This window comes from Ranitomeya imitator, chromosome 1, assembly GCF_032444005.1.
Source record: "Ranitomeya imitator isolate aRanImi1 chromosome 1, aRanImi1.pri, whole genome shotgun sequence".
NCBI classification, from domain to species: Eukaryota; Metazoa; Chordata; class Amphibia; order Anura; family Dendrobatidae; genus Ranitomeya; species Ranitomeya imitator.
In genome coordinates, this window is record NC_091282.1 from 908,809,175 (window position 1) to 908,833,719 (window position 24,545).

Here is a 24,545-nt window from a genome sequence, read left to right on the forward strand (position 1 = left end):
CATCAGGGGCTTATCTACAGCATTACAGAATGTTGTAGATAAGCCCCTGATGCTGGTGGGCTTAGCTCACCTTCGATTTTGGGGGTGACAGGTTCCCTTTAAGATCCCACGGCTCTACCGGAGGACAATAAGGGGGTGCCTGGTGAGAGGCTCCTTGAAGGACAGTCTTGACTTGGGGATGAGAGGCCAGATTTAGCTGAAAAAGAATCGAAAGCACAGAGACTTGGTGCTTAAAGGTACTGAGTGTGAGACATGAGTCGAGACCAGATTGAAGAAACCTCAGTATGGAAGGAAGAGAAAATGACATAGGTACAGAATTGTTTTCCTCACTCCATCGGAAGAAGGCTTTCTAGTATCTGTGAAAAATACGCAAGGAGGCTGGTTTCCTCGCATTAATCATGGTCTGAATGACCTGTTGGGAAAAAATGGCCTCCGTCAGAACTGCGGCCTCAACGACCATACCATTAAATTCAGAGACCGTGAATTCTGGTGGAGGAAGGGGCCTTGTGAGAGCAAATCTTGACAGTCTGGAAGCCTCCAGGGGACATCAGAGAGCATGTCTAGCAACTCCATATACCAGGCCCTTCTGGACCAGTCCGATGCTTCCAGAATTACCGGAATCCCTTCCGCCTTTATCTTTTTTTACGACTCTGGGAATCAACGGGAGAGGTGGAAAAAGGTAAGGCAGAAATTGGGACCACGGAATCACTAGAGAGTCGCAATCCATGGCTAGAGGGTCGCATGACCCGGCTACAAATTGAGGCACCTTGTTGTTCATCAGAGACACCATCAGATCAATGTCCGGGGTGCCCCATCTCTGATATATCAGGTCGAAGACGGCAGTGTTGAGAGACCACTCGCCTGATGAGAGACCCTGAGGACTCAAAGTCAGCTGCCCAATTGTCGACCCCTGGTATATGGAAGGTTGATATCGTGGGAATGTAACATTCCGCCCAGACTAGTATGTCTCCTCCGCCATGACCTGTTTGCTGCGCGTCCCACATTGATGATTTATGTATGACACAGCAGTGGCATTGTCCGATTGGATGCGGACCAGGTGACCTGCAAGGCGGGTCTGCCAGTGAAGAAGGGAAAGGTAAACTGCCTTGACCTCCAACAGATTTATGGGGAGAGCGGCCTCCTTGGAAGTCCAGAAAACATGTACTGTGTGATGGAGAAAACCCCCTCCCCATTTGAGGAGACTGGCATCGGTGGTGATGATCTGCCAGCGGAGAGGGAGGAAGGATTTCCCATGCAGAACAGAGAAGGAGAGAGTCCACCATGTTAAAGACTGCTTCACCCTGAGAGGCAGCAGAATGGGCTGGTCCAGGGAAGCGGACCTCTTGTCCCAAGCAGACAAGAGGGCCAGCTGAAGGGGACGGGTATGAAACTGGGCAAAGGGCACGGCCTCAATAGCGGCGATCATCTACCCCAGAACGCTCATGGAGAGACGTAGGGGATGTGGAGATGGACGGTTTAGAGCATGGATCCCCTGAAGAAGAGGGGAAATCTCTCCTGGAAGGAAGACCTTGGCTTCAACTGTGTCGAACCTCATGCTCAGAAACACCAGACGCTGAGCTGGGGTCAGGGAGGACTTCTCCCTGTTGACTATACAGCCAAGATGGACGAGAGTGTCCAGGGTGATCTGGAGACTCAGACGGCAGTCTTGGGAAGATGGCCCCTTGATAAACAGATCGTCCAGGTAGGGGATTATGAGAATCCCCTTGGAGCGAAGGATGGCCATAACCACTGCCAAGCCGAAGGGAAGGGCTGTGAATTGATGGTGTTTCTCTTAAATAGCGAAACGGAGAAAACGCTGGTGCTGGACACAGGCAGGAATGTAAAGATAAGGGTCTTGAGTGTCCACAGAGCAGAGGAACACTCCTGGCTCCATAGAGGCAATAACCGGACGTAGGAACTCCATCCGGAAATGACGGATCCGAACATGACGGTTCAGCTGCTTTAGATCCAGAATCGGAAGGAGAGATCGATCCGTCCTTCTTCGGAACCACTAGGAGATTGGAGTAAAATCCTGAAAGGCGTTCGTGCAAGGGAATGGGTACAATAACTTTTGTCCATAGAAGGGAGATGGCCTGAAGAAAACCTGGAGCCTGAGCCGAGAGTCTTGGTAGACGACACTGGAAGAAATGTCTTCCTGATTTTGTAGTCTGAAGTCACAATCTCTCTGACCCAGGCGTTAACGATCAATGACAACCAGGCGTCACGGAAAAGTAGAAGCCGGACTCCCACCCCGGAGGAATTCCCAGGTGGGGGTAACCCATCAGGTTGAGACAAACCTGTTGGAACGAGACTGAGGGTTTGGAGGATCCACCCCTTTTACGCCAGTGAGGAGCCAGTTTGAAGGACGGCTTCCTCCTCTCTCTTTGGGGCAGGTGAGCGAGCGGAAGTCCCTGGAGGAGAAAAGGGCCGAAAGGAGCGAAACTGGAGAGATCGCTTCCTATTGAATGGTCGTTTAGACTGAGGCTGGGGAAGGGAAGTACTTTGGTCACCGGTAGCATCCAAGATTATTTGATCCAGCTTGGATTCAAACAGTCTAAAACCTTGGAAGGAGAGGTTAGTGAGGGACTTTTTAGATGATAGGTCCGCGTTCCAAACTTTAAGCCAGAGAATACGGCATATGGCAACGATGTAGCTGGTAGCCCGGGCGTTACAACTGGCCGCATCCAAGGAAGTTGCCAACAGAAATTTGCCAGCGTGGATGATGTGGTCTGCCAAAGAGGCCAGCACATCCGGGCAACTGCCGTAAGAATACCCTGACAAAGCATTCTTGCCCAGGCAGAAATACCCAGGAAGAAGCAAAAATGGGATTTAAGGAGGCACTGGCTGCGTCGAAAGCGGACTTGGCTAAGGATTCATTCTGCCTTTCTGTGGAATCCTTGAGAAAAGCACAATCCGACAGAGACACAAGTGTCTTGCGAGACACCAGCGGATCAACGGTAGGGGAGTCTGTGCATTTACTAATGAGGTCCGGACTAAGGCAGGCTAAGTACATATCAGCATTTCTGTTCACAACGCATCAACAGCATGCGTAAACGCATGCCAAAACGTCCTAGCGTACCAATGCGTTCCCATAGACAGTAATGCATTGTTTTGACGCACTCATCCGCATGCGCAAGCCTGCACATATTTGACGCCTCAAGAAATGCAACATACTGCGTTTGCTGAACACCGCTATGACGCATGCGTACGCATCCGCATACGAACTGATGCAAATGCATGTCCCTGCGTACACAATGTTAAATATATGTACGCAAGACACATGCAGATCGGTACGCAGGTATACGCTGCGCACACATATACTAATGTGAACCCAGCCTAAATGGATAAAGAACATCCAGCAGTTTCCTCCCTGGGAAGCGGTTTTCAGGGAGTTCCCAATGCTTGGAAACAACTGAATTAAACTCCCCAGTGGTTAGAAAACATCCGGGAGTGACGTTTTTTGCTCGTTTGAAGGAGACGGAATGCTCCTTGACAGGAGCCTCATCCTCTAACACTAAGGGTCTGCGCAATCGCCACAATAAGGCTATCAACTATATCTTGAAGTTTTGAATTCTGAGCCACCTCAGAAGAGGGGGCATGGGATAAGGAGGGCATCCTGGAGGATGTAGAGGGGCCCGGAGAGCTGGAAGAGCTCGCTTCCTTGATATAGCCTCAGATCGGACGTAATCAGGGTTGCGGTCAGGTGCATGCGAATCACCATGAGAGATGTTCGGAGCACTGGTGGCTGCAGACAGGTTTGGAACTCACACTAGGAACTGGACCAGGGACTATGACACCCTGGTCAGGTCAGAAACTGATTGCGACATAGCGACAGCCCACTCCAGAGGAAAGGGTGTGCTCTCATCCCAGACAGTGGGGGGACTCCTGAGATGCAGAAAGGTGAGGGCTGATCTGAGGGCCACTTCTTCTTACAGAAGGCGCAGGTGTAATTAGTAATTGTAGGTTTCGAGGGGCAGGGGAGAGCCTCCCTAGAGTTGGGCATAAGTGGGAGGTTTGCAGATACTGCTGTGGAGGACCAAATGAATAGGGTAGAACAAAGCCCTACCCACTGTCAGCTACGATCCAGCTGAGGCAGCGTGGTCTGCTGTGTCCCTCTGCAGGTTGTGTGTCCGCAGAACTGTGGCAGAAGGGAGCGGTGCGTGCAGGCTGATACAGGCGGCAACGCAAAGATGGAGGAGTCCAAACACTGCAGGAGGCATGGTTGGCCAGTACGCCTGCCGGTAATGCGATGCAACAGCCCACCCATTGATTGGCTATGCCACCGGTGGGCGTGTACTGACCGAGGAGAAGAGGCCCTGTGATAGGCCTAAAAACAAGCGAGGAAGAAGCAGGCTGACAAAGCAATTGCGGGGGGGGTGTGGCCCAGAAATGCCAGGACTGTGATAAAGGCGAGCTTTCATTGGAAAGAAAGCACGCAATCTAAAAGAAGAGCGGTGAGTGGCCAAGAAGGGGGAGTTGCTGAAAAGAGGGGCGCTAACGAAGGGCCGAAGATGGCCATTAAATCTAACTGGGGCACCGCAGCGAATAAGCGCTAGTGCGGAGTGAAACCGCGGGGAGGTCAGGGACATACCTGAAAAGGGAGTTCCGAATACTTCTTTGCCCCTTGAGGATAACATCAGGAGCCCGCGGGTAGGAGAGGAACACTGGGATAAGGTATCCTCCTTCCCGCACCATCCTGGGTCCAGACGGTGCAGAAGACTGTCAACCACTAACAAGTAAAGGAGAAGGCCACCACTGGTGATCACGGTCTTCCTCCCAGCCCTCTCCAAGGAGAGGGGTGGGGAGGGCAAAAGGGTAGGACCGGCCACCGGGAATCAACCTGAAGCACCGTGACAGGGGATTAGGTCCTGCCCTGCGGGTCCGAGAGTGACTGATGTGCGTGACTCCACACTGCTCTCTCGGTCGCACTATAGTGGGAAAACAGGGTGAAAAATCTGCACCCTGTAGAAGGAGAAAAAAACTTGTAAAACAAAGGGAAAAAGATTAATAAAACACAACAGGTGCTCTGAAAAGGAAACAACGGGTCTGGGAATAGATCCAGGTTTGCCTCCTACTGACATTAAGCAAAAACTGGCGTGCTATGTGCCAGTCGGTGGGTGGATACCACTGAGGAGGAGCCATTTTCCTTTTTTTCTGCATAGTGTCAGCCTCCTATCGACCGAAGCATACACCCCATGGTTAACGGTGTACCCCAATGAAGCAACAAAAGCAAGTAGTGCACTGCTGAAGACAGGGTATGGGAATAACCCTTTACCAAGAGTTTCTTAATAATAATACTAGCATGGAACTGTGAACGCCTGCTGTGCTTCTGAAACGTCCATCATCACAAATGCTGAGAAAATAACATTGAAAATCAATAAGAATGATTTCACATTGCATTCTGTGTACCCGTCAGAGCATATGTTTGAAAACGCCTGCAAAATGGGGGTCAGACACAGGCACCTACGCGGCCATAGTCTGTAATGGTGACGGCAGAGCAATCGGAAGTGTACACCTGCAGGAGGATGACAGTCAGAAATAGTTGACTATGTCCGAGTGTCCGCCTCCTGTAGGTGTATACTCCCTTAATAAGTGCACAGCAGAGCACACGCTGGCTCTGCAATCACCATTAGTCTATTGGCTCTTTCGGTGCATGCGTCCGGACCCAGTTTTGAGGGGAATCTAGAATGTATGCCCTGACGGGGACACAGAACGGACTGTGAAAGCATCCTAACACAATCCACATAATAAAATGGTTCCCACCATGAAGGGTGAACTACATATGAGGTCCGATGAGTAAAGCAACCTCCCTGAAGCTCCATTTTATGGAAACCACAAAACTATTTATTAGCCAAGTTCTCAAGTTAAAGAAACGTTGTAATTCACCACTTCACACTCACCACCATCGCTGTTCCCTTCCTCTGTAATGATGTCAAGGAGTCTCTCAAAAGCATTTTCAAAAGCTACAATTTTCTGTATGGCGGCATTGCTTTTTGTCAATTGCTGTAGCAACAAAAGGCCCTGCAGTACAAAAGAGAAGTTACCTTCAGGCGGCCTGAGCACATTCATGCCAGGTCATCATCGCCTTAACGCTAAATTACTTTAACGACTGAAAGCTCCGAGCTATAATTAGATGGAGAACAATACTTATTAATGGGAAACGTATTTATTTATTTATTTTTTTAAGAAATTAGTGATCAAGGGGAAGACTTGGAATGTTTATTTCAAGAAACTATTTTTGTGTGTGTTTTATTTTTAGTGCTTAGTTAGTAATAGGTGTCTGAGAGGAGAGACAAATCTCCATTACTAACATCGGGGCTTCATGTCAGCTGTGTTTTTCTACAATTACCAGCTGACATCAGCCCCAACTACCATTACCACGATTGCCAACACACTAGGGCAATCAGGAAGAGCATAGGCGAAGCGCCAGAATTGAAGCATCTCATGTGACGTGCCACCTGTGGACTTGCGAGGCAGCTGTGATCTAGTATTTTTAGGCTGGGAAAGGCTCAACAACCATGGATCTTCCCAGCCTGATAATATCAGCTCTCTGCTTTACCTTTGCTGGTTACCAAAAATAAGTCTTTTTATTTTTTTTTTTTTGCATTTTATTAGTTTATTACATGTACAGTAAGCTACACACAACTCACTTTTTGCATATCTTTAACATCTAAAAATCTGGAATTTCTATTCTACAGTCTATTCCAGTACACGTCACTCGGACGGCACATGGATAGTACACAGGGATGGCCAAGTGAAAATCATACAGATAGTAAAAACGGACCATCTCCTGCTTACATGTTTTTTAAACGGACATGTGAAGGGGGTCTAACAAAAGAAAAACATATCTGCACATAGGTTAAATCAAACTAAAACACACATCAAAAAGATAAACAGATGTAGCAAGGTTTTAATGTACTATATCAGTACATGATTCTTTTCCATTTCACGGCTTAGTCTTTGACTTACATCATTACGGATCACCTCTCTGGAGTCATCTAGCAAATCCATAAGTCTGGAAACCCCTGAAAAAGAAGATTTCTTCATTATAGAATATAACCTAACATCGTTCACACTGAGATATTATGTGACAGCTATGACCAAAATGAAGCATCTGTCACTATGACCGACACCTCCTATTTGGCACTTTCAGGGCTATTTAGCAGACTCCACTACTGTCAAATGTTCTCGCTCCAATGAAGTACTAAACTTATGTAGTCGGTCAGAGTAACAAACTCCAAAAAATCTGGTGCTTTTAAAAGATCTATAAAATATATAGCATGCAAATAATAAAGACCAGTCATTGTGGCAAATGACCCTTACCCATAGGGCTGACCAAAATAATCTGCTGAACTTGAGGGCCCTGCTGTCTCAGAAGACTTGTCAGTAGTTTCACACCCGGCCATCGAACATGGAAGTCAAATTCCTGTAAAAGTAAATGAGACAGAGAAATAATGGAGCAGATTTATGAAGACCAGTGCCATAATTCAAGCTTGAACTGCACCACAAAATTGGGGCAAGTGCTATGCTCCACATTTACTACATGCTCAGTCACTTGCATTGTTAGATACTTTTTAATAAGTTTTCTTTGTGTGGTCATGAAATACGGCTGGAAGGTGAAAAATTACTGGTACCTGGACAACGTCAAGCAAAAAGTGCCGTATGTATTGTATCCTACAGTATGTGCCACTGTGATCGATTCTTTTCACAGTAAGCACGAGTCTAAAATCGCCCCAGTGGCCAGTGTGAAAATGGTAAGATTAATAATTTTTATTTATTTTATAAAGATCGCAAAGCAAACAGAAAAAAAAAATCCCAAAAATGTTTTAAAAATACAGGTAATACAAGACCCTAATAATCATAAGGCTATTTTCTGATGATAGCTTCCCTTTTAAGTGCATCAGTTACCAAATTTCACAACATTAACTGCACAAATTATTAAAAAACATCTTTGACCATGTTTTTGACAACAAATCTGAATGTAGCATAATGTAGGGACAGAAATTCTGATTGCAGTGATATGCATCACTTACTGGGCTGCTTGCTGCAGTTTTGATAAAATCACCGATTTATCTGCTGCAGATCTACCAGTTCTCTGAACTGTGTATAACCCCGCCCACACCACTGATTGGCAGCCTTCTGCCTATGCACAGTTTATACAGTGGCCAATCAGTGCTGTGGGTGGGGTTTTCCAGAGCTCATGAATATGGAAAACTACATGGCAGCAGGTGTACTAGTCCTCCAGTGATAATCTTCAGCTGATAAAAACCGATTTTATCAAAACTACAGCAAGCAGCCCAATAAGTGACACATCGCTGGAATCAGAGTCTCTGTCTACATTATGCAGCTCTCAGATTAGGTGACAAAAACTTGGAGACAGATTCCCTTCTTGGTGACAGATCTTCTATGTTTTGTATTTGAGGAATTAATGTGCACACGAAATGTTTAGTTTATCATCTGTAATATTCAAATAGAACATCACTGAATCCAATTTTAATATCTGTGCATTTTTATTACAAACACTGCTCACATTTAGTAATTAACAGTCAGCAGTTACATATACAGTCTGGCGTTTCCATGCAATTTGCCCATGTGCCAGCTATGAACTATGACCTGACAAGGAAAACCGCATTTCTCTGAAAAGTGAACATTTTTAGGTTCTTAAGGATGCACCATACGTTGCAGTGTAACGTCACGTGTACGAGGCCAACAGTGGCACTCCCGGCAGCAGCGTCCTGGAGTACCACAACCAGGCTGATTTGGGACTCTATAGGACGCAGGAGGGTATAATATATGGTGGACGTAGCAGCTTCTTTTTCCGCCTGTGTGAGGGTCTGCCCTATGGTCTGCCTGTTTCTACCCCTGAAATAACAATCTCCTCAATCCCAAACTGTCACTGAGGGTCCTCTATGAGAACCCAGGGTAAGTACTGCCAGGAAGAAGCAAGATACCAGAGCGGTGGATTCTGCAAAATGCCCTTCACTTCTACGTCATTACGACTGCCTCATACTGCAGGGATAAGAAAGCAAAGTTCTCCTAACCAGGGAAATGAAAGGAAAAAAATGTATGCGGAGGGGCATGGCCTGCAATCTTAAAAATATATATAAATATTTTATCTGCTGTGGCATCTAGAAATAAAAAGATGAAGTTTTTTTTTTTACCAGACAGCCACTTGTTGAAGACAAAAAGAAGAAACAGAAGAGACTAACCTCTAAAATAGAGAGTACCATTGTGACATTTTCCTGCTGTTTAATGAACATTTCTGTGAACTGGACTCCCAGGTCGTCTGTCTGCACTTGCTGGTTCTCCTCTGTAAAAGGAATCACACACATTTTAGAAGTAAAATGGTAGAGGACTAGAATGTGCTGTCATCTGTGTTAATGGTAATGATGGTGAAGGTGAAAGTGCCCTCGGTGGTTTTACCCCACAATCAGATCCTGGGCATGCTAAAAGAAATAGTGGAAAATACCCAAAGTGGAAGGCACTCCAGCCTCCAACACTGGAGACAAGCAGGTCTGCATTTGATAAATATATAATGTATTTACTTTGTAACAGCGCTATGCCTTCTCCATCTTGTGCCGCCCCTCTTCCCCAGCATGGTGTCATCGTTAAGCAGACTCATCTAGTCCTATTCAATAGACTGCTGATATCTCAGATTAGGCATTAGATTTTATGGGAAGGTGCTCCCACTGCCCAGACACAAAATCTGACTAGCCGCTCTTCATGTGAGTACCAAAGAAATAACATATCACAGCTGAATATATGCGCCCAGTCCCAGATACTTTATTAATGACACTGCCCCTGTACAGTTACTTCAGTATGGCAGAACCCTTGTGTGACAGACGTACATAAGTAACATTCTGCAATATGGCATTACTGGACATGTACATATGGGGGGGTGCGTGACTGTAGTGTGGCTGTGTGTGTACGCACTGTGTACAGGTGTAGAAAGGGTGATCATGTGTGTCTGTACAGGTGGAAAGTGTGTGACTGGAGCATGTACGGATGTAGAGAGTGGATGTCTGTACTGTGTACAGGTGTAGAGAATGTGAGTGAGCAATGCTCTATGAAGCCAGGGCTGTCAAGCAAAAAAGAAGGAAGGCGGACATAAAAGGAAAACAAGCAGGTGGGAAGTTGCACTTAAACCTGTCAGCAGGTTTTTGCTATGTATTCTGAGGACAGAACGAGATAGGGGTTAAAACACAGACTTCAAGGATGTGCCACATGTCAGGCTGTATGCTGTTACTTACAATGAAGGCTACATCACCTAGTGATTATCATTGTCTGGACTACAGCAGCTATGAATGATAGTCCCACTCTGTCCCATCCCGTGATTCGCAGCTCACTGTCTACGGACAATGCTCACACAGAGCCTGGTGGGGTAGCTTTATCAGCTCTGCTGCATTGCTAAATCTAAAAACTCGGTGTCTGTCCTGCTGCACTCAGGGAACTAAGTGATACACAGTTGGATTCAGCTTCTTTTTACCTGCATCACGCTGCTGTCAGATGAGCTAGCAAAAACCTGCTGATAGATTCCCATTAAATGTTTGGCCACGCCATGATGCACTGAGTGGCTATGCTTTGTTTGAGCAGTAGCAGTCATTCCGAGTCCCTTTAACATTCTAGTATCACTTAGTGGGACCCAGATAGGCCCAATTTTATCTACGAGACAGCTTCTATTGTTTCTTAGTATTGGAAATGTGAGGAGAATGATTTTTTAATGGAGCTTGACTATGGAGCTTGCTCCTAATCTACCACTCGATCATCCAAAAAAAAACAAAAAACGGTAATTTGACAAATTAAAAACATTAAAAACATTACCATGTAGCAAAATAAAGAACATTGCCAGACAACAAATGGCAATTGTGTGTATAATAATAATATACACACATGAATACGTATACTCCTATCCTACTGTACACCTACAGCTTGAAGTTTCCTCTAATTAGAAACCTGAAGACTGTGCTATATCAGAATACCCTGTATATCCAGTATACCGTATAGAAGCCGAGATTTTCAGCCCATTTTTTTTAGGCTGAAAATGCCCCTCTCAGCTTATACTCAAGTCATTGTCCCAGGGAGTCAGCAGGGGAGCGGCAGGAGTCGGCGGCTGTCATATCATACTTCACCCCCCTCCTGGTGCGGTCTCTGCATGTCCCTGCTTCTCAGATGGTCTCCGGCACTGGCAGCTCTTCCTGTGTTCAGCGGTCACGTGGTACCACTCATTAAAGTAATGAATATTCACGCGACTCCACTCCTATAGGCGTGGAGCTCATATTCATTACTTTAATGAGCGGTACCATGTGACCACTCAGCACTGGAAGGAGCTGCCGCCCCAGGACAACGGAGAAGAAGGGAAGTGCAGAGACAGTGCCAAGAGGGTGAGTATGACAGGAGAAGGTGAGCCATGCGATATTCACCTGTCCCCGTTCCACCGCCGGACTACGTCTTCCGCGTCCTCTGGCTGCGACGTTCAGGTCAGAGGGCACGATGATATGTTTAGTGCCGCCCTCTGCCTGAACAGTCACTGCAGAGACCCGGAAGACACAGCGGCGCGCAGTGGTGGAACAGGGACAGATGAATATCGCAAGTGCCGATGTCCTGAGCCAGCGGCGACTCCCGCACCTGACCCCCATAGTGCACCGGTGTCCCCGCCTGCTTAGGACACTGGCAACTGGCCCCCAGTGACGAGAGGTGAGTATGTCATTTTTTTTTTTTTAATCACAGCAGCTGCATATGGGGCATATTGTTCTATAGAGCATCTTATGGGGCCATCAATCTTTATGAAGCATTCTATGGAGCATATTATGGAGCCATAAACCTTTATGGAGCATTATTCTATGGAGCATGTTATGGGGCAATCAATAACCTTTTGTGCAGCATTATATGGGTCATATTTTAATATGGAGCATCTCATGGGGCCATTATTAACCTTTGTGCAGCATTATATGGGGCATATTTTTTGCATGGAGCATCTTATGGGGCCCATCATGAGCTTTATGGAGCATTATATGGGGCGTATTTTGCATGGAGCATCTTATGGGGCCCATCATGAACTTTATGGAGCATTATATGGGGCTCCTTATTCAATATGGATATTCAAAAACATTTAACCTACTGATGTCTCAATTAATTTTACTTTTATTGGTATCTATTTGTATTTTTGAAATTTACCACTAGCTGCTGCATTTCCCAGCCTAGGCTTATACTTGAGTCAATAAGTTTTCCCAGTTTTTTTGTGGCAAAATTAGGGGCTTCAGCTTATACTCGAGTACACACGCTACTTTTACCTCTCAAAATGCTTGCTTTAAAAGGAACACAATGCCACCATTAAACACAGATTCTAATCTGCTAATGGTTTCATAAAGCTACAGCGTGGACATTTCAGTCTAGTTATAGCAAAGTTTTCACTTTAGAGTATAAATTAGGTGTTGTTAGTAGTATGTTAGTACAGACCAGATATGTCCTACATTCAGTATCATCTAGTTATTGGTCCTTTTTGGAGATACTAGAATTAGATCTTATTTAAGTAAAGAGGACCTGTCACCAGGTGAAAAGTAGTAATTTTTCCGCTTATTTTATTATAGCAGCTCCGATGAGTATTCAACTTGTTATCATTTTTAAAATCTACTATATAGTTGAAGAGCTATGGGTGTTTTTTTTTAAATTGTCTTTACAAGGGGGCGTGGCTCACACAATTCTGGCCTTAGGTGGCTCTGCATTATTATGCAGGGAGCCACACCCCCTTGTTTCAGATCATAAAAATTAGCATTAATTAAATAGGCCCATATCTCTGGAGCTATATGGTGGAAAGAAGAAACTGGAATATTTAGGTGAACAGTGGCAATAAAAGAATAGCAAAAATTGGTCACTTTTAATCTGGTGACATGTCCTCTTTAAAGGGGATATCTGGGATGGCACTTCAACAGAGCAGGGGCCTTTTTTCAGCTCTGCTCTGTTGACAGGGCAGGACTGCCAATGTCTTTCTGACTAACAGCCAACTCCCCGCTGCCTAACTGGGAGAGTCGGCTGCCAATCAGCATGATATTGGCAGTTAGGCCCCATTGGAAAAGAAGCCGGTACTCTGTCGAAATGATGTTAGCAGAGGCAGCTGAATCGCCGGCAGGAGCAGTCTGTGACCGCTCTGTGCTGCGAAAGAACGAAGTCGGGCAGGCAAGTAAGTAGCAACTAACAGGCAGGTAAGTAGCAACTATCTGCCTGTTAGTGCTTAAGCACACTTATTTTTTACAAAGTCCCAGATATCCCCTTTAACAGGAGTGCGTGATATTAGCAAGACAAGTCTGTTTTTCCCCAGAAACATCGCCCCTTCTGTTCATAGACTGTGACTGGTATTGAATTGACTTTAATAGAGTTGAAAAGCAATAATAGACACAGAGCCATTGGACAAGAGGAAAGAAAAAAAAAAAGATCATAGATTCTAATGTGATACAACCCATGGAAATTGAATAAAATACTGCTCATATTAAAAAGTAGATCATTAGGGATCTACAGTACATGGGAAAAGACAAAGCTAAACCAACACCAGTTAGCGAGTATGTGGGATGAGAACAGCAGGCAGACACCAATTTTACCTTCAGATTCGGCTGCAAAGACATGGAAGAAAGAAAGAAAAGTTTACAACACAAGACAGATAAATGAAGGCTAGAATATACAAGGTATACATCGGTGGTGATGGGAGCATGCCATGTTAACAAGCCACACGGTCACATACGACAGAGACCGAGCAACGGCGGAGCTCCTGTCATAGCAGGACATCATTCACGCACAGATCTGCCTGGCTACAAAGCAAAATAACGGCAGAAATTCAAGAAGTGTTAACAGCGTTGCTACCATCTAATACTGCACAAGTGCGGACGATGCACAAACAACATTTTGCAAAAAGGTACATGGAAAAAAGCAAATGTGACAATGTCCAACATGATGCTGTTGCGGACAGTGAAACGTGCATGCGTGGTGGTGGGTCACTGCACCAACAAAAGCAGCCTGTCTGTTTGCCAGAAGCAGTGTTTTCGTAGGTGCTAGTTCACCTGCATCTCTGGGAAGGAGGCTCCACGAAGGGAATCGACCAACTGCATGAACAATTTGGCAAGGGAGCAAAATCAGAGTAAGCGGCTAATTCCTGAATTACTGAAGGCGGACATAACAAAACAGGTCATACATCCTTATCAGGTCTAATGCAAACTAGCAGCAACTCCAAGATGTCCTACGGGTATGTCCAAAAGTGGTGGAGCTGGGGTGAGAAAAGAGCAGCAAATAACGCACAGTTCTCCAACAACTGATATGGCGAGTAACAGTGAAGGATAAAAACCAAAAACATGTGCTCCACTATTAATCGCCAAGAAACCACATCAAATTATTTTACTGCCATGCTGCAGCATAAGTGCCATGTGTGAACAAATCCTAAGATGTAACCTGTGCTAAAGAGCTCAACCTACTGCAAGCACGCAAGGCAAAGCAGTATCTAGGACCCCCAACTGAAAGGAGAAGAGGGGTTCTGTTCTCACATAGGCCGTTATGCCTGGCCACAATGAGAAGACAATCATAAACCTCTCTGCCGCAATCTCTGTGGGGAATGCCTACAACAGTCTGACAACTCGTCTGCGCTTCTCCTCCATCTTCTGCCCAAGTACTGCAACACTCAATCAGGGCACTAATGGCCCCATTGTGCTAATGACCTGACATTTATGACATATCCCTAAATATACAAACTAAACCATCAGCAGATGCAAAGCCCATACAATAGCAGATAACAGTGGCTAATAGATTGCTCGGGAATAGATCAGAACAAGTGGTAATAGACTGCAGCATTACAATTCTACAAGTCAATATCTACTCAAAAAGCACATGCAATGTTTCAACATCTACAACGTCTCAGGTGTTTGGGTAAAGCTTTACTGTTCCTTGTTTTGAAGATTTCCTAAATAGTGATGAGCGAACGTGCTCTGATGAGATATTATCTGAGCATGCTTATGCGCTAACTGTCTTCAACAGGATTTCTTACAGCTCTTCTGACAACCACAACAATCTGGGATTGAATGACAGACAATCCATGCATGTGTTGCGGCTATCGAAAAGCCGCGGGGACTAGAGCATAGTAGTCGAGCACGCCGAAGAGCCTCCGTTAGCACACAAGCATGATCGGATAACACCTTATCTGAGCACGTTTGCTCATCACTAATCCTAATGAAGATTCAAGTCTGTGAACCCAATGTAAAATAAGGGGATGACCAAATTCTACCCATTAATATGTATGGAAGTCACTATTTTGCAAACGCAAAATTGTCTCAAGGAGCAGCATCACTGGTATTAATGTAAATATATAGTACGTCCTCAAATAGCTTTCACGTTTATCTGTCCTACAAACGTACATTTTTATCACAACTTCTAATTTACATTGTTAGGCTAGTTTCTCATGAGTTTTGTGCAGCTAGTCGTTTCTCAACCTGATGATGATCCTAGCGCACAAAGCCAGGCAGAGAAAAGTTGCATGCAACCTCTTCTGTCCAGCACAGCCTGGTGACGACCGGACAATTAATATCATAGGGAACATACAGGTGCTTCTCACAAAATTAAAATATCATCAAAAAGTTAATTTATTTCAGTTCTTCAATACAAAAAGTGAAACTCATATTATATAGTCAATAAAAACAGAGTGATCTATTTCAAGTGTTTATTTCTGTTAATGTTGAGGATTATGGCTTACATCCAATCAAAACCCAAAAGTCATCTCAGTAAATTAGAATAATTAACAAAAAACACCTGCAAAGGCTTCCTAAGCATTTAGAAAGGTCCCTAAAGGTACCGTCACATTTAGCGATGCTGCAGCGATCTAGACAACGATGCCAATCGTCGCTGCAGCGTCGGTGTGTGGTCGCTGGAGAGCTGTCACACACAGACAGCTCTCCAGCGACCAACGATGCCGAAGTCCCCTGGTAACCAGGGTAAACATCGGGTTACTAAGCGCAGGGCCGCGCTTAGTAACCCGATGTTTACCCTGGTTACCAGTGAAGACATCGCTGAATTGGCGTCACACGCGCCGATTCAGCGATGTCTGCGGGAGATCCAGCGACAAAATAAAGTTCTGGCCCTCTAGCTCCGACCAGCGATGTCACAGCAGGATCCAGATCGCTGCTGCATGTCAAACACAACGATATCGCTATCCAGTACGCTGCAACGTCACGGATCGCTAGCGATATCGTTGTTAAGTTGTTCAGTGTGAAGGTACCTTTAGACTGTTTTAGTAGGCTCCACAATCATGGAGAAGACTGCTGACTTGAGAGATGTCCAGAAGGCAGTCACTGGCACACTCCACAAGGAGCGTAAGCCACAAAAGGTCATTGCTAAAGAAGCTGGCTGTTCACAGAGTGCTGTATCCAAGCATATTAATGGAAAGTTGAGTGGAAGTAGAAAGTGTGGTTGAAAAAGGTGCACAAGCAACCGGGATAACCGCAGCCTTGAAAGGATTGATAAGAAAAGGCCATTCAAAAATTTTGGGGGAGATTCACAAGGAGTGGACTGCTGCTGGAGTCATTGCTTCAAGAGCCAGAACACACAGACATATCCAGGACATGGCCTACAAGTGTCACATTCCTTGTGTCAAGCCACTCATGACCAATAGACAACGCCAGAAGCATCTTACTTGGGCTAAGGAGAAAAAGAACTGGACTGTTGCTCAGTGGTCCAAGGTGTTGCTTTCAGATGAATGTAAATTTTGCATTTCATTTGGTAATCAAGGTCCCAGAGACTGAAGAGTGGAGAGGCCACAATCCAAGCTGCTTGAGGTCTAGTGTTAAGTTTCCACAATCAGTGATGATTTGGGGAGCCATGTCATCTGCTGGTGTAGGTCCACTGTGTTTTAGTCAGCGCAGCCTTCTACCAAGAAATTTTAGAGCACTTCATGCTTCCCTCTGCAGACCAGCTTTCTGGAGATGGAGATTTCATTCTCCAGCAGGACTTGGCATCTCTCCACACTACCAAAATTACCAATACCTGGTTTACAAACAACAGTATCACTGTGCTTGCTTGGCCAGCAAACTCGCCTGACCTTAGCCCCTTAGAGAATCTATCGGGTATTGTAAAGAGGAAGATGAGAGACATCAGACGAAACAATGCAGACAAGCTGATGGCTGCTATCAAAACGTCATGGTCTTCCATAACACCTCAGCACTGCCACAGATTGAAAGCCTCCATGACAAGCCGCACTGATGCAGTAATTGATGCAAAAAGAGCCCCGACCAAGAATTGAGTGCATTTATTGAACATACATTTCAGTAGGCCATAATTTCAGATTTTAAAATCATTTTTCAAGCTGGTGTTATAAAGTATTCTAATTTACTAAGATGACTTTTGAGATTTCATTGGCTGTAAGCCATGATCATCAACATTAACAGAAATAAACACTTGAAATAGATCACTGTTTGTAATGACTCTATATAATATATGAGGTTCACTTTTGTATTGAAGAACTGAAATAAATTAACTTCTTGATGATATTCTAATTTTGTAACAAGCACCTGTAGGTGCTCCTATAGGAAACTGCAAGATTAAATGTGCCATCAGTTTCAGAGCTTGTTCACACGACTGAATTTTCAGTGGAAGTGCTATCCATAAAAAAACAAAAAAAAAAAAAAAAAAACGGACAGCACTCGGACCAATGTTATTCAATGGGGCAGTGCAGATGAGCGTTTTTTTTTCCTCCGACCAAATCTGCCTGTGAAAAAAATTGCAGAATGCACTAGTTTCTTCCGTAAACTGTCCATTCAAGCATATGAGTGCGCACAAAAAAAACAAAGGATTCCATATGGAGCCATAGTATAGCTACTGTTTTTTATGGAACGGTTGCAATTCTGTAACATAGGAAACTAAATGGTTTTGTGATGTTATTCCAAAAAACGCATTGTACTCGGACTACACACGGGTGACAAGTGAGTAAAATATTGTCAGTTTTCAGCAAGAAAATGAACAATGTTCTATAAGCCCTTGTGAACCTGCCCTCACAATACAATGAATAGACATATATAGAAGGGTCTTAGAAGTTTTTTAAAGGAGGAGCCCAATTCTAACAATCTTTTCTTAATCAACTAATAGCCCTAGTTGCTATGGTTAAATGGCTATTTCCATCTCAGCTTTTCATGGCTAATACATGAACAACTCTGTCCACCTCCAACCACTAGAGATAGGACTACGACATCAGCCTAACCTACATTGTTTCTGCAATGCTCATAAAAGTTAAAGAGAGTTACAGAAATATTAGTCAGAGATGGACAGATGTCATCTCAGACTTTTACTGTACATAGGAGGCTATGCGGGGGCTCATACTGTACATAGGAGGCTATGTGGGGGCTCATACTGTACATAGGAGGCTATGTGGGGGCTCATACTGTACATAGGAGGCTATGCGGGGGCTCATACTGTACATAGGAGGCTATGTGGGGGCTCATACTGTACATAGGAGGCTATGCGGGGGCTCATACTGTACATAGGAGGCTATGTGGGGGCTCATACTGTACATAGGAGGCTATGTGGGGGCTCATACTGTACATAGGAGGCTATGTGGGGGCTCATACTGTACATAGGAGGCTATGTGGGGGCTAATATTGTATATAGAGAGGTTATGTGGGGGCTAATATTGAATATAGGAGGCTCTATGTGGGCTCATATGGTATATAGACAGGATGTGTGTGCTCATACGTTATATAGGGGGATGTCAGCCTACTTAATATTAAGAGATACAATTAAGAATAATATAAATAATTACAACTAATATACTAATATTAATATTGAGCACAATTAATTTCATCATATTGGTTCGGCTCTCCACAACAGTCAAGGTCTCTCATGTGGCCCCTCGGGAAAATTAAATGCCCACCCCTGCTATCTAACCATGGCAGACACTTAGATCTGCTAAGGAACTCTCTATGCAAAACATGGCAGGATGCTTTTAGCTAAGACTATTTGATAAGTTGTCTCGTCTTTTGATTTTTTTTTTTTTTGGGGGGGGGGGGGAGGGGAGGGGGTTAGATGCACTGGATAACAAAAAAAAAAAAAAAGCCCAGGTTATTAAAAGACTATGGAACCGGCAGTTTAATGGTAACTACTTGCGTATATTAGGCACTTTCACACTGATATCATGTTCATGGAGAACATTTCATATGTTTTCTACAAGGGATGGGGACTATAAGACTAATGCACAATAAATAAAGAGAACTTCTGGCTGTGAGACAGACAGGCGCTTACTGTTAGCTGAATAATGTAAAATCATTTCAGTGGATGATGATATCTTTGTGAAAACGTCATTCCGATTTACAAATGGTAAGTGCAAGAGGTGAGTAATAAGAGAGCATCTAGGTGAGACTCATGACTTACCTGCCTCTTCCACATCATTAGACATGATGTTGTAAAGTGTGTCCAGAGCATAGCCGATTATTTCAGAATCAGCACTGAAAGATACAATGTACATTGGATAAACCATTCAGTATTAGGATATGTTTATGTCTATGAAATGTAAGGTTGTGTTCACGCGAAGTCTTTTTTCGCCATTTTTGTGGAAAACACAGCAAAAAATACACAAAAGGATGAACATATTCATCTCTATGGAAAAACGACTTGTTATTTATATTACATTATATGTTTCTGCCTCTTTCAAACGCGTCAGGCCTTCAAAACGCGCCAAGCTGGATTTTAGGGTTTCTGATGAGAGGAGAGTTTCCAAAGGTGTCTTCTGCTTGAAAAATGGACATGTTTCACTGCTGGAAAAAGACGCAGTGTGGACATACCCAAAATCTCTTCTTAATGCACTTTAGTCTCCATAGGAGAACAGAAGGTGAATAGAAAGGCACCTAGCATGTAGAATGGGCTGAAGAGAGAGGTTCTGCACAACCATGAAAACCATGGACAGTACTCGTCCAATATAACTGGTCGTGTGCACGAGCCCCAAGTCAAACAACTCGACTAATAGCTAAGGCTTTGTTCATGGAGGGTTTAAAATGGATCAGTGGTTGTGCATTTGTCCTGCCGATCTGTTCATTAACCGTAGGACCACTCAGAAATATGGATTACTAGGGACCCTCTAACGATCACACATTTTCTAGTGTATAAATACTTGATAAATGTCAATTTTATGGACACACCTACATGAAGTATTCTCACACATAAAATACTATGGAGAAGAATTGAATTTGTGCTTCGTACACAACAAGCCGAGTTAGAACCACTGACTGAGGAGTCGACACTTCAGTATATACAGAAGTGTCCTTTGGGACATGCTGAAAACACATGTAAGCATGCTCCCGGCTATTTATAAGAATGAGAGCAGAAAAGAAAATGGTGTTGCCCACTGAGACCTCTTCCTTTTGCTACAATAAAGACAAAACATTCACTTCAGGTTTGTTGCTTTGTTTTCTACCCATGTGCACTAAAACAAATAAATGGAAAATATGAGAACTAATAATTGGTATTGATATCAAGGTTTCTGGTAGTAATGCAAGTATAAAAGGTTAAACGTGATGAACAAACGCCTTTTTTCAACTGTAACTTTATAACTAGATGAAAAAGTAATTGTTCCTTACCGGTCGGACTGTAGTACACTCAGCAGATGGTCCATTGCCTGGGTGCCAACCTCAACACGATATTTCTGGTCATAGAAAGAGAAAATAAATGAGTTTATTGGCTTATTAAACTATATGGGCTTCAATATAAAAACAATAAACAGAAGGTGTTCAGGATGCTGACCTGAGAGGACACATGTCAGAGGAGTTCCCGCCAGGAGCTGCTAAAATAATTCCCACTAAAGAACCGGCCAGCAGATCTATCTGAATGGGTCACCGGTAGGGCAAGACCCATGACCGCATGCACCAGCTATAGCACTCACTGCTTTGCTCATCAAGGAGCTGACGGGCTCCAGCATCTCAGCGCCATCCTGGCCTATGATGGACATAGCCCCTGCATGCCACGCTACAAAGATTTTTGCAGTCGGCACCGAGGTAGGAGAGGTTCCACTCACTTCAATAATGGAGAAGAAGAATCTGGCTGGGAATCTTGGCCCCATCTTTGAATCTGACTTCCCGCAGACGTATCTTGAGCTAGGGTTGTGTGCCCCTCAGCCTACCTCCCAGAACAGAGGCCTGACAGCTCACACTGGACTTGGGCATAGAGCATAAAAAAGACCTTCCTGAGTCCACCCCACCGTACTCTGGCCATCGGACCCAACTTACCCCAGACCAGGTATATCATTTTCTAAAAGGACAAAAATACAGCAAAAAGGCAGAGATCTTTACCTGCCCAGGTCTTCAAACAAATGCACTAGCAGGATGCAGTGGACCCATGAAGTTAAGATAGCAGTAACACAGGTGCAAGAATACCGATGAGGCAACTGCTCACAGCCTACCAATTCATGGAGGGGGTGGCTGCTGCTATATTAATGCACAATAAAGACTTGCATGTGGCGCTTTTCACACTATGGCAATGCACAGAATCCAGGTTAACAGCCTAGTAGTTACACCCTTCTATTAGATCAGGCGAATAGGTACCACAGTTTACAAGACATATCATTTTCTAAAAGGGCCCAATAATACTAGGACCTTGGTGAGGTCACATACCTGGGAGGAACTCCACTGAAACTAGGCCACAATAAAAACACAGAGGGATGGAACTCATCCACCGCTCCATCAGATTATGAATGGATGGACATGGACCTTCCTCATCCATCGCTACTTGCAAGAAGTACCTACGCCACTTGCCTACTAAGGAGGACTTTAAAACTTTAATTACAGAAGTAAAAGAAGCTTGTAGATCTGAAATTGCATGTGTCAGACAAGATTTGCAGCACCTCACAGGCCGAATCGACACTCTGGAGGGGGTCCAAGATGTTACCAGATCTCATGTAGTGGGTCTTCAACAGTTGATAAATATCCCAAAAGAGAGCTGTGAAAAACCTACATACTCATATTGAGGATATTCAAAACAGGGGCAGGAGGTGCAACATGAGAGAACGGGGTATACCTGTTTACAAAGTATATCAGGCCTTTAAACCTAAAGGATCACCGATACACACCAGTGACATACTGATAGGGATCCAGATCACCATCGGGGACAGCAATGATAATGTGTGCAAAACTATTATTTATAAATAAATAATAATAATAATAACTGTAAAGCGCTGCGGAATATGTTGGCGCTATATATAAAGTTTATTATTATTATTATTATTAGTGGCATAATTGGTTGCTTACATGCTTATGAAACTAAAGAAAGAATAATGAAGGCTAGATCTCAGAAGGCCGTAACTTACTTGGGCCCTGAATTAGTTATTTCCTGATCTTTCACTTAACCCTTCATAAGAAAAGAAGGCACCTCAAACCATTATTGAAGATAATTGATTGTTTGTCGGAGCAGGATATCAACGACACAATGTTCCCTGGAGGATCTGCCTTCTTTCTGTGATCCACTGAATCTGACCTTACCAAAAATCTGGGACTTATCAACACCTCCAGAGGTCCCCCCTCCTGTATGAAATCAGAGTGGAAGAGGATAAGGGAGAGGTGCTGATGATTATGAAGTTTCAGTGAATTACACCTCCCCCAGTACTCCCAGACTCAAACCTAAACGAAGTTGGGGTCCCTTTGTATCTTCTAGGTCCTCTACAAGGACTGTCTAAATAGTACTGGCTGGTACTACTAGAGTTTATTCCGATTCACACTTAGCCGTTCCTCAGTTGCGCGGGTGTCACGCAGTTCATTTGTAATGGGCACTCGGATAGGCACTCCAATGGTTATCTTGCAGTTCCTCCCACTTCTTCTTTCTCCTGGTCCCCTCCTACTTAAAAGTTTTGTTTGGGGTTCCCTTGTTTTTTCTCTTTTCCAATATTTGAGTTCAGTTGTCTAGGTAGCACATTACTGGGCTCACTTAGTGCTGCAGAAGTAACCCTACTCCAGGAAACTTCCTGGGAACATTATATATATATATATATATATATATATATATATATATATATATATATATATATATATATATATATATATATATATATATATATATATATATATATATATACCGGTATATATATATATATACACACATGTTCTCATTTACCGTTACTGCGGTCTCTGTCTTCCTCTTGTTCTCCTGTGCACCCCTTACCCTTGTTGCCAGATCAACGCCCACCCTTGAAGGAAATTGTACTTCTCTAGCAGATAGAAAAACATTTCTCTTCCAAAGGTGGCCTAGGGGATGCATCTGCAAGCCGACTCAAACAAGTGAGTATAAATAGAAACTTCACTACCTAACTTCCATTATGTTGTCCCCATGGTTCGTCTAATATCTCTTACTGTAAGGGGTCTTAATTCTCCTAGGAAAAGAAGAATTAACTTACAGGAGTTGAGTGCCCAGATGGTGGATATTGCCTCTCTACAGGAGACACTCTATGACAGGGGTGTTAAACTGCATTCCTCGAGGGCTGCAAACAGGTCATGTTTTCAGGATTTCCTTGTACTGCACAGGTGATAATTTAATCACCAACTCATTATCTGTGTAGGTGATTAAATTATCACCTGTGCAGTACAAGGAAATCCTGAAAACATGACCTGTTTGCAGCCCTCGAGGAATGCAGTTTGCTTTTCACATTACAAACAACCGCTTCCCCACCACTTATTTTGAGGAGTGGTGATTCTAATCCTACTAAGCTGTTCAATTCAGGTGATTAAAGGTACCGTCACATTAAGCGACGCTGCAGCGATATAGGAAACGATGCCGATCGCTGCAGCGTCGCTGTTTCGTCGCTGTGTGGTCACTGGAGAGCTGTCACACAGACAGCTCTCCAGCGACCAACGATGCCGAAGTCCCCTGGTAACCAGGGTAAACATCGGGTTACTAAGCGCAGGGCCGCGCTTAGTAACCCGATGTTTACCCTGGTTACCATTGTAAATGTAAAAAAAAAAAAAAAACACTACATACTTACATTCCGGTGTCTGTCCCCCGGCCTCAGCTTCCCTGCACTGTGTCAGCGCCGGCCGGCCGTAAAGCAGAGCGGTGATGTCACCGCTGTGCTTTACGGCCGGCCGGCGCTCATAGTCAGTGCAGGAAGCTGACGGCGAGGGGACAGACACCGGAATGTAAGTATGTACTGTTTGTTTTTTTTTACATTTACAAATGGTAACCAGGGTAAAAATCAGGTTACTAAGCACGGCCCTGCGCTTAGTAACCCGATGTTTACCCTGGTTATCAGTGAAGACATCGCTGAATCGGCGTCACACACGCCGATTCAGCGATGTCTGCGGGAGATCCAGCGACGAAATAAAGTTCTGGCCTTTCTGCTCTGACCAACGATGTCACAGAAGGATCCAGATCACTGCTGCGTGTCAAACACAACGATATCGCTATCCAGGACGCTGCAACGTCACGGATCGCTACCGATATCGTTGTTAAGTTGTTCAGTGTGAAGGTACCTTAAGTCCTACCTAGAGCCGGAAGGTAGATATATTATAAACGAAGGTCTTCTACAGGGTAAGCCCATTACTCTACGTAATATA

The 24,545-nt window shown here is 44.3% G+C and overlaps 1 protein-coding gene across 5 annotated transcripts in view; it reads right to left on the bottom strand.

Annotated features, from left to right (window-relative positions):
• The window catches only part of USO1 (USO1 vesicle transport factor), a 189,544-nt gene that overhangs the window by 107,772 nt on the left and 57,227 nt on the right, over positions 1–24,545 (bottom strand). For 3 of the 5 annotated variants that reach the window (XM_069743471.1, XM_069743465.1, XM_069743463.1), the window contains exons 3-9: positions 20,589–20,653; positions 19,387–19,460; positions 13,593–13,604; positions 9,210–9,310; positions 7,324–7,426; positions 6,970–7,025; positions 5,901–6,021 (exon numbers count right to left, since the gene is read on the bottom strand). In XM_069743471.1, the coding sequence (XP_069599572.1) occupies positions 5,901–6,021; positions 6,970–7,025; positions 7,324–7,426; positions 9,210–9,310; positions 13,593–13,604; positions 19,387–19,460; positions 20,589–20,653 (532 nt within the window). The remainder of the gene's footprint in view (positions 1–5,900; positions 6,022–6,969; positions 7,026–7,323; positions 7,427–9,209; positions 9,311–13,592; positions 13,605–19,386; positions 19,461–20,588; positions 20,654–24,545) is intronic. The other 2 variants (XM_069743466.1, XM_069743464.1) reach the window with 1 other exon arrangement.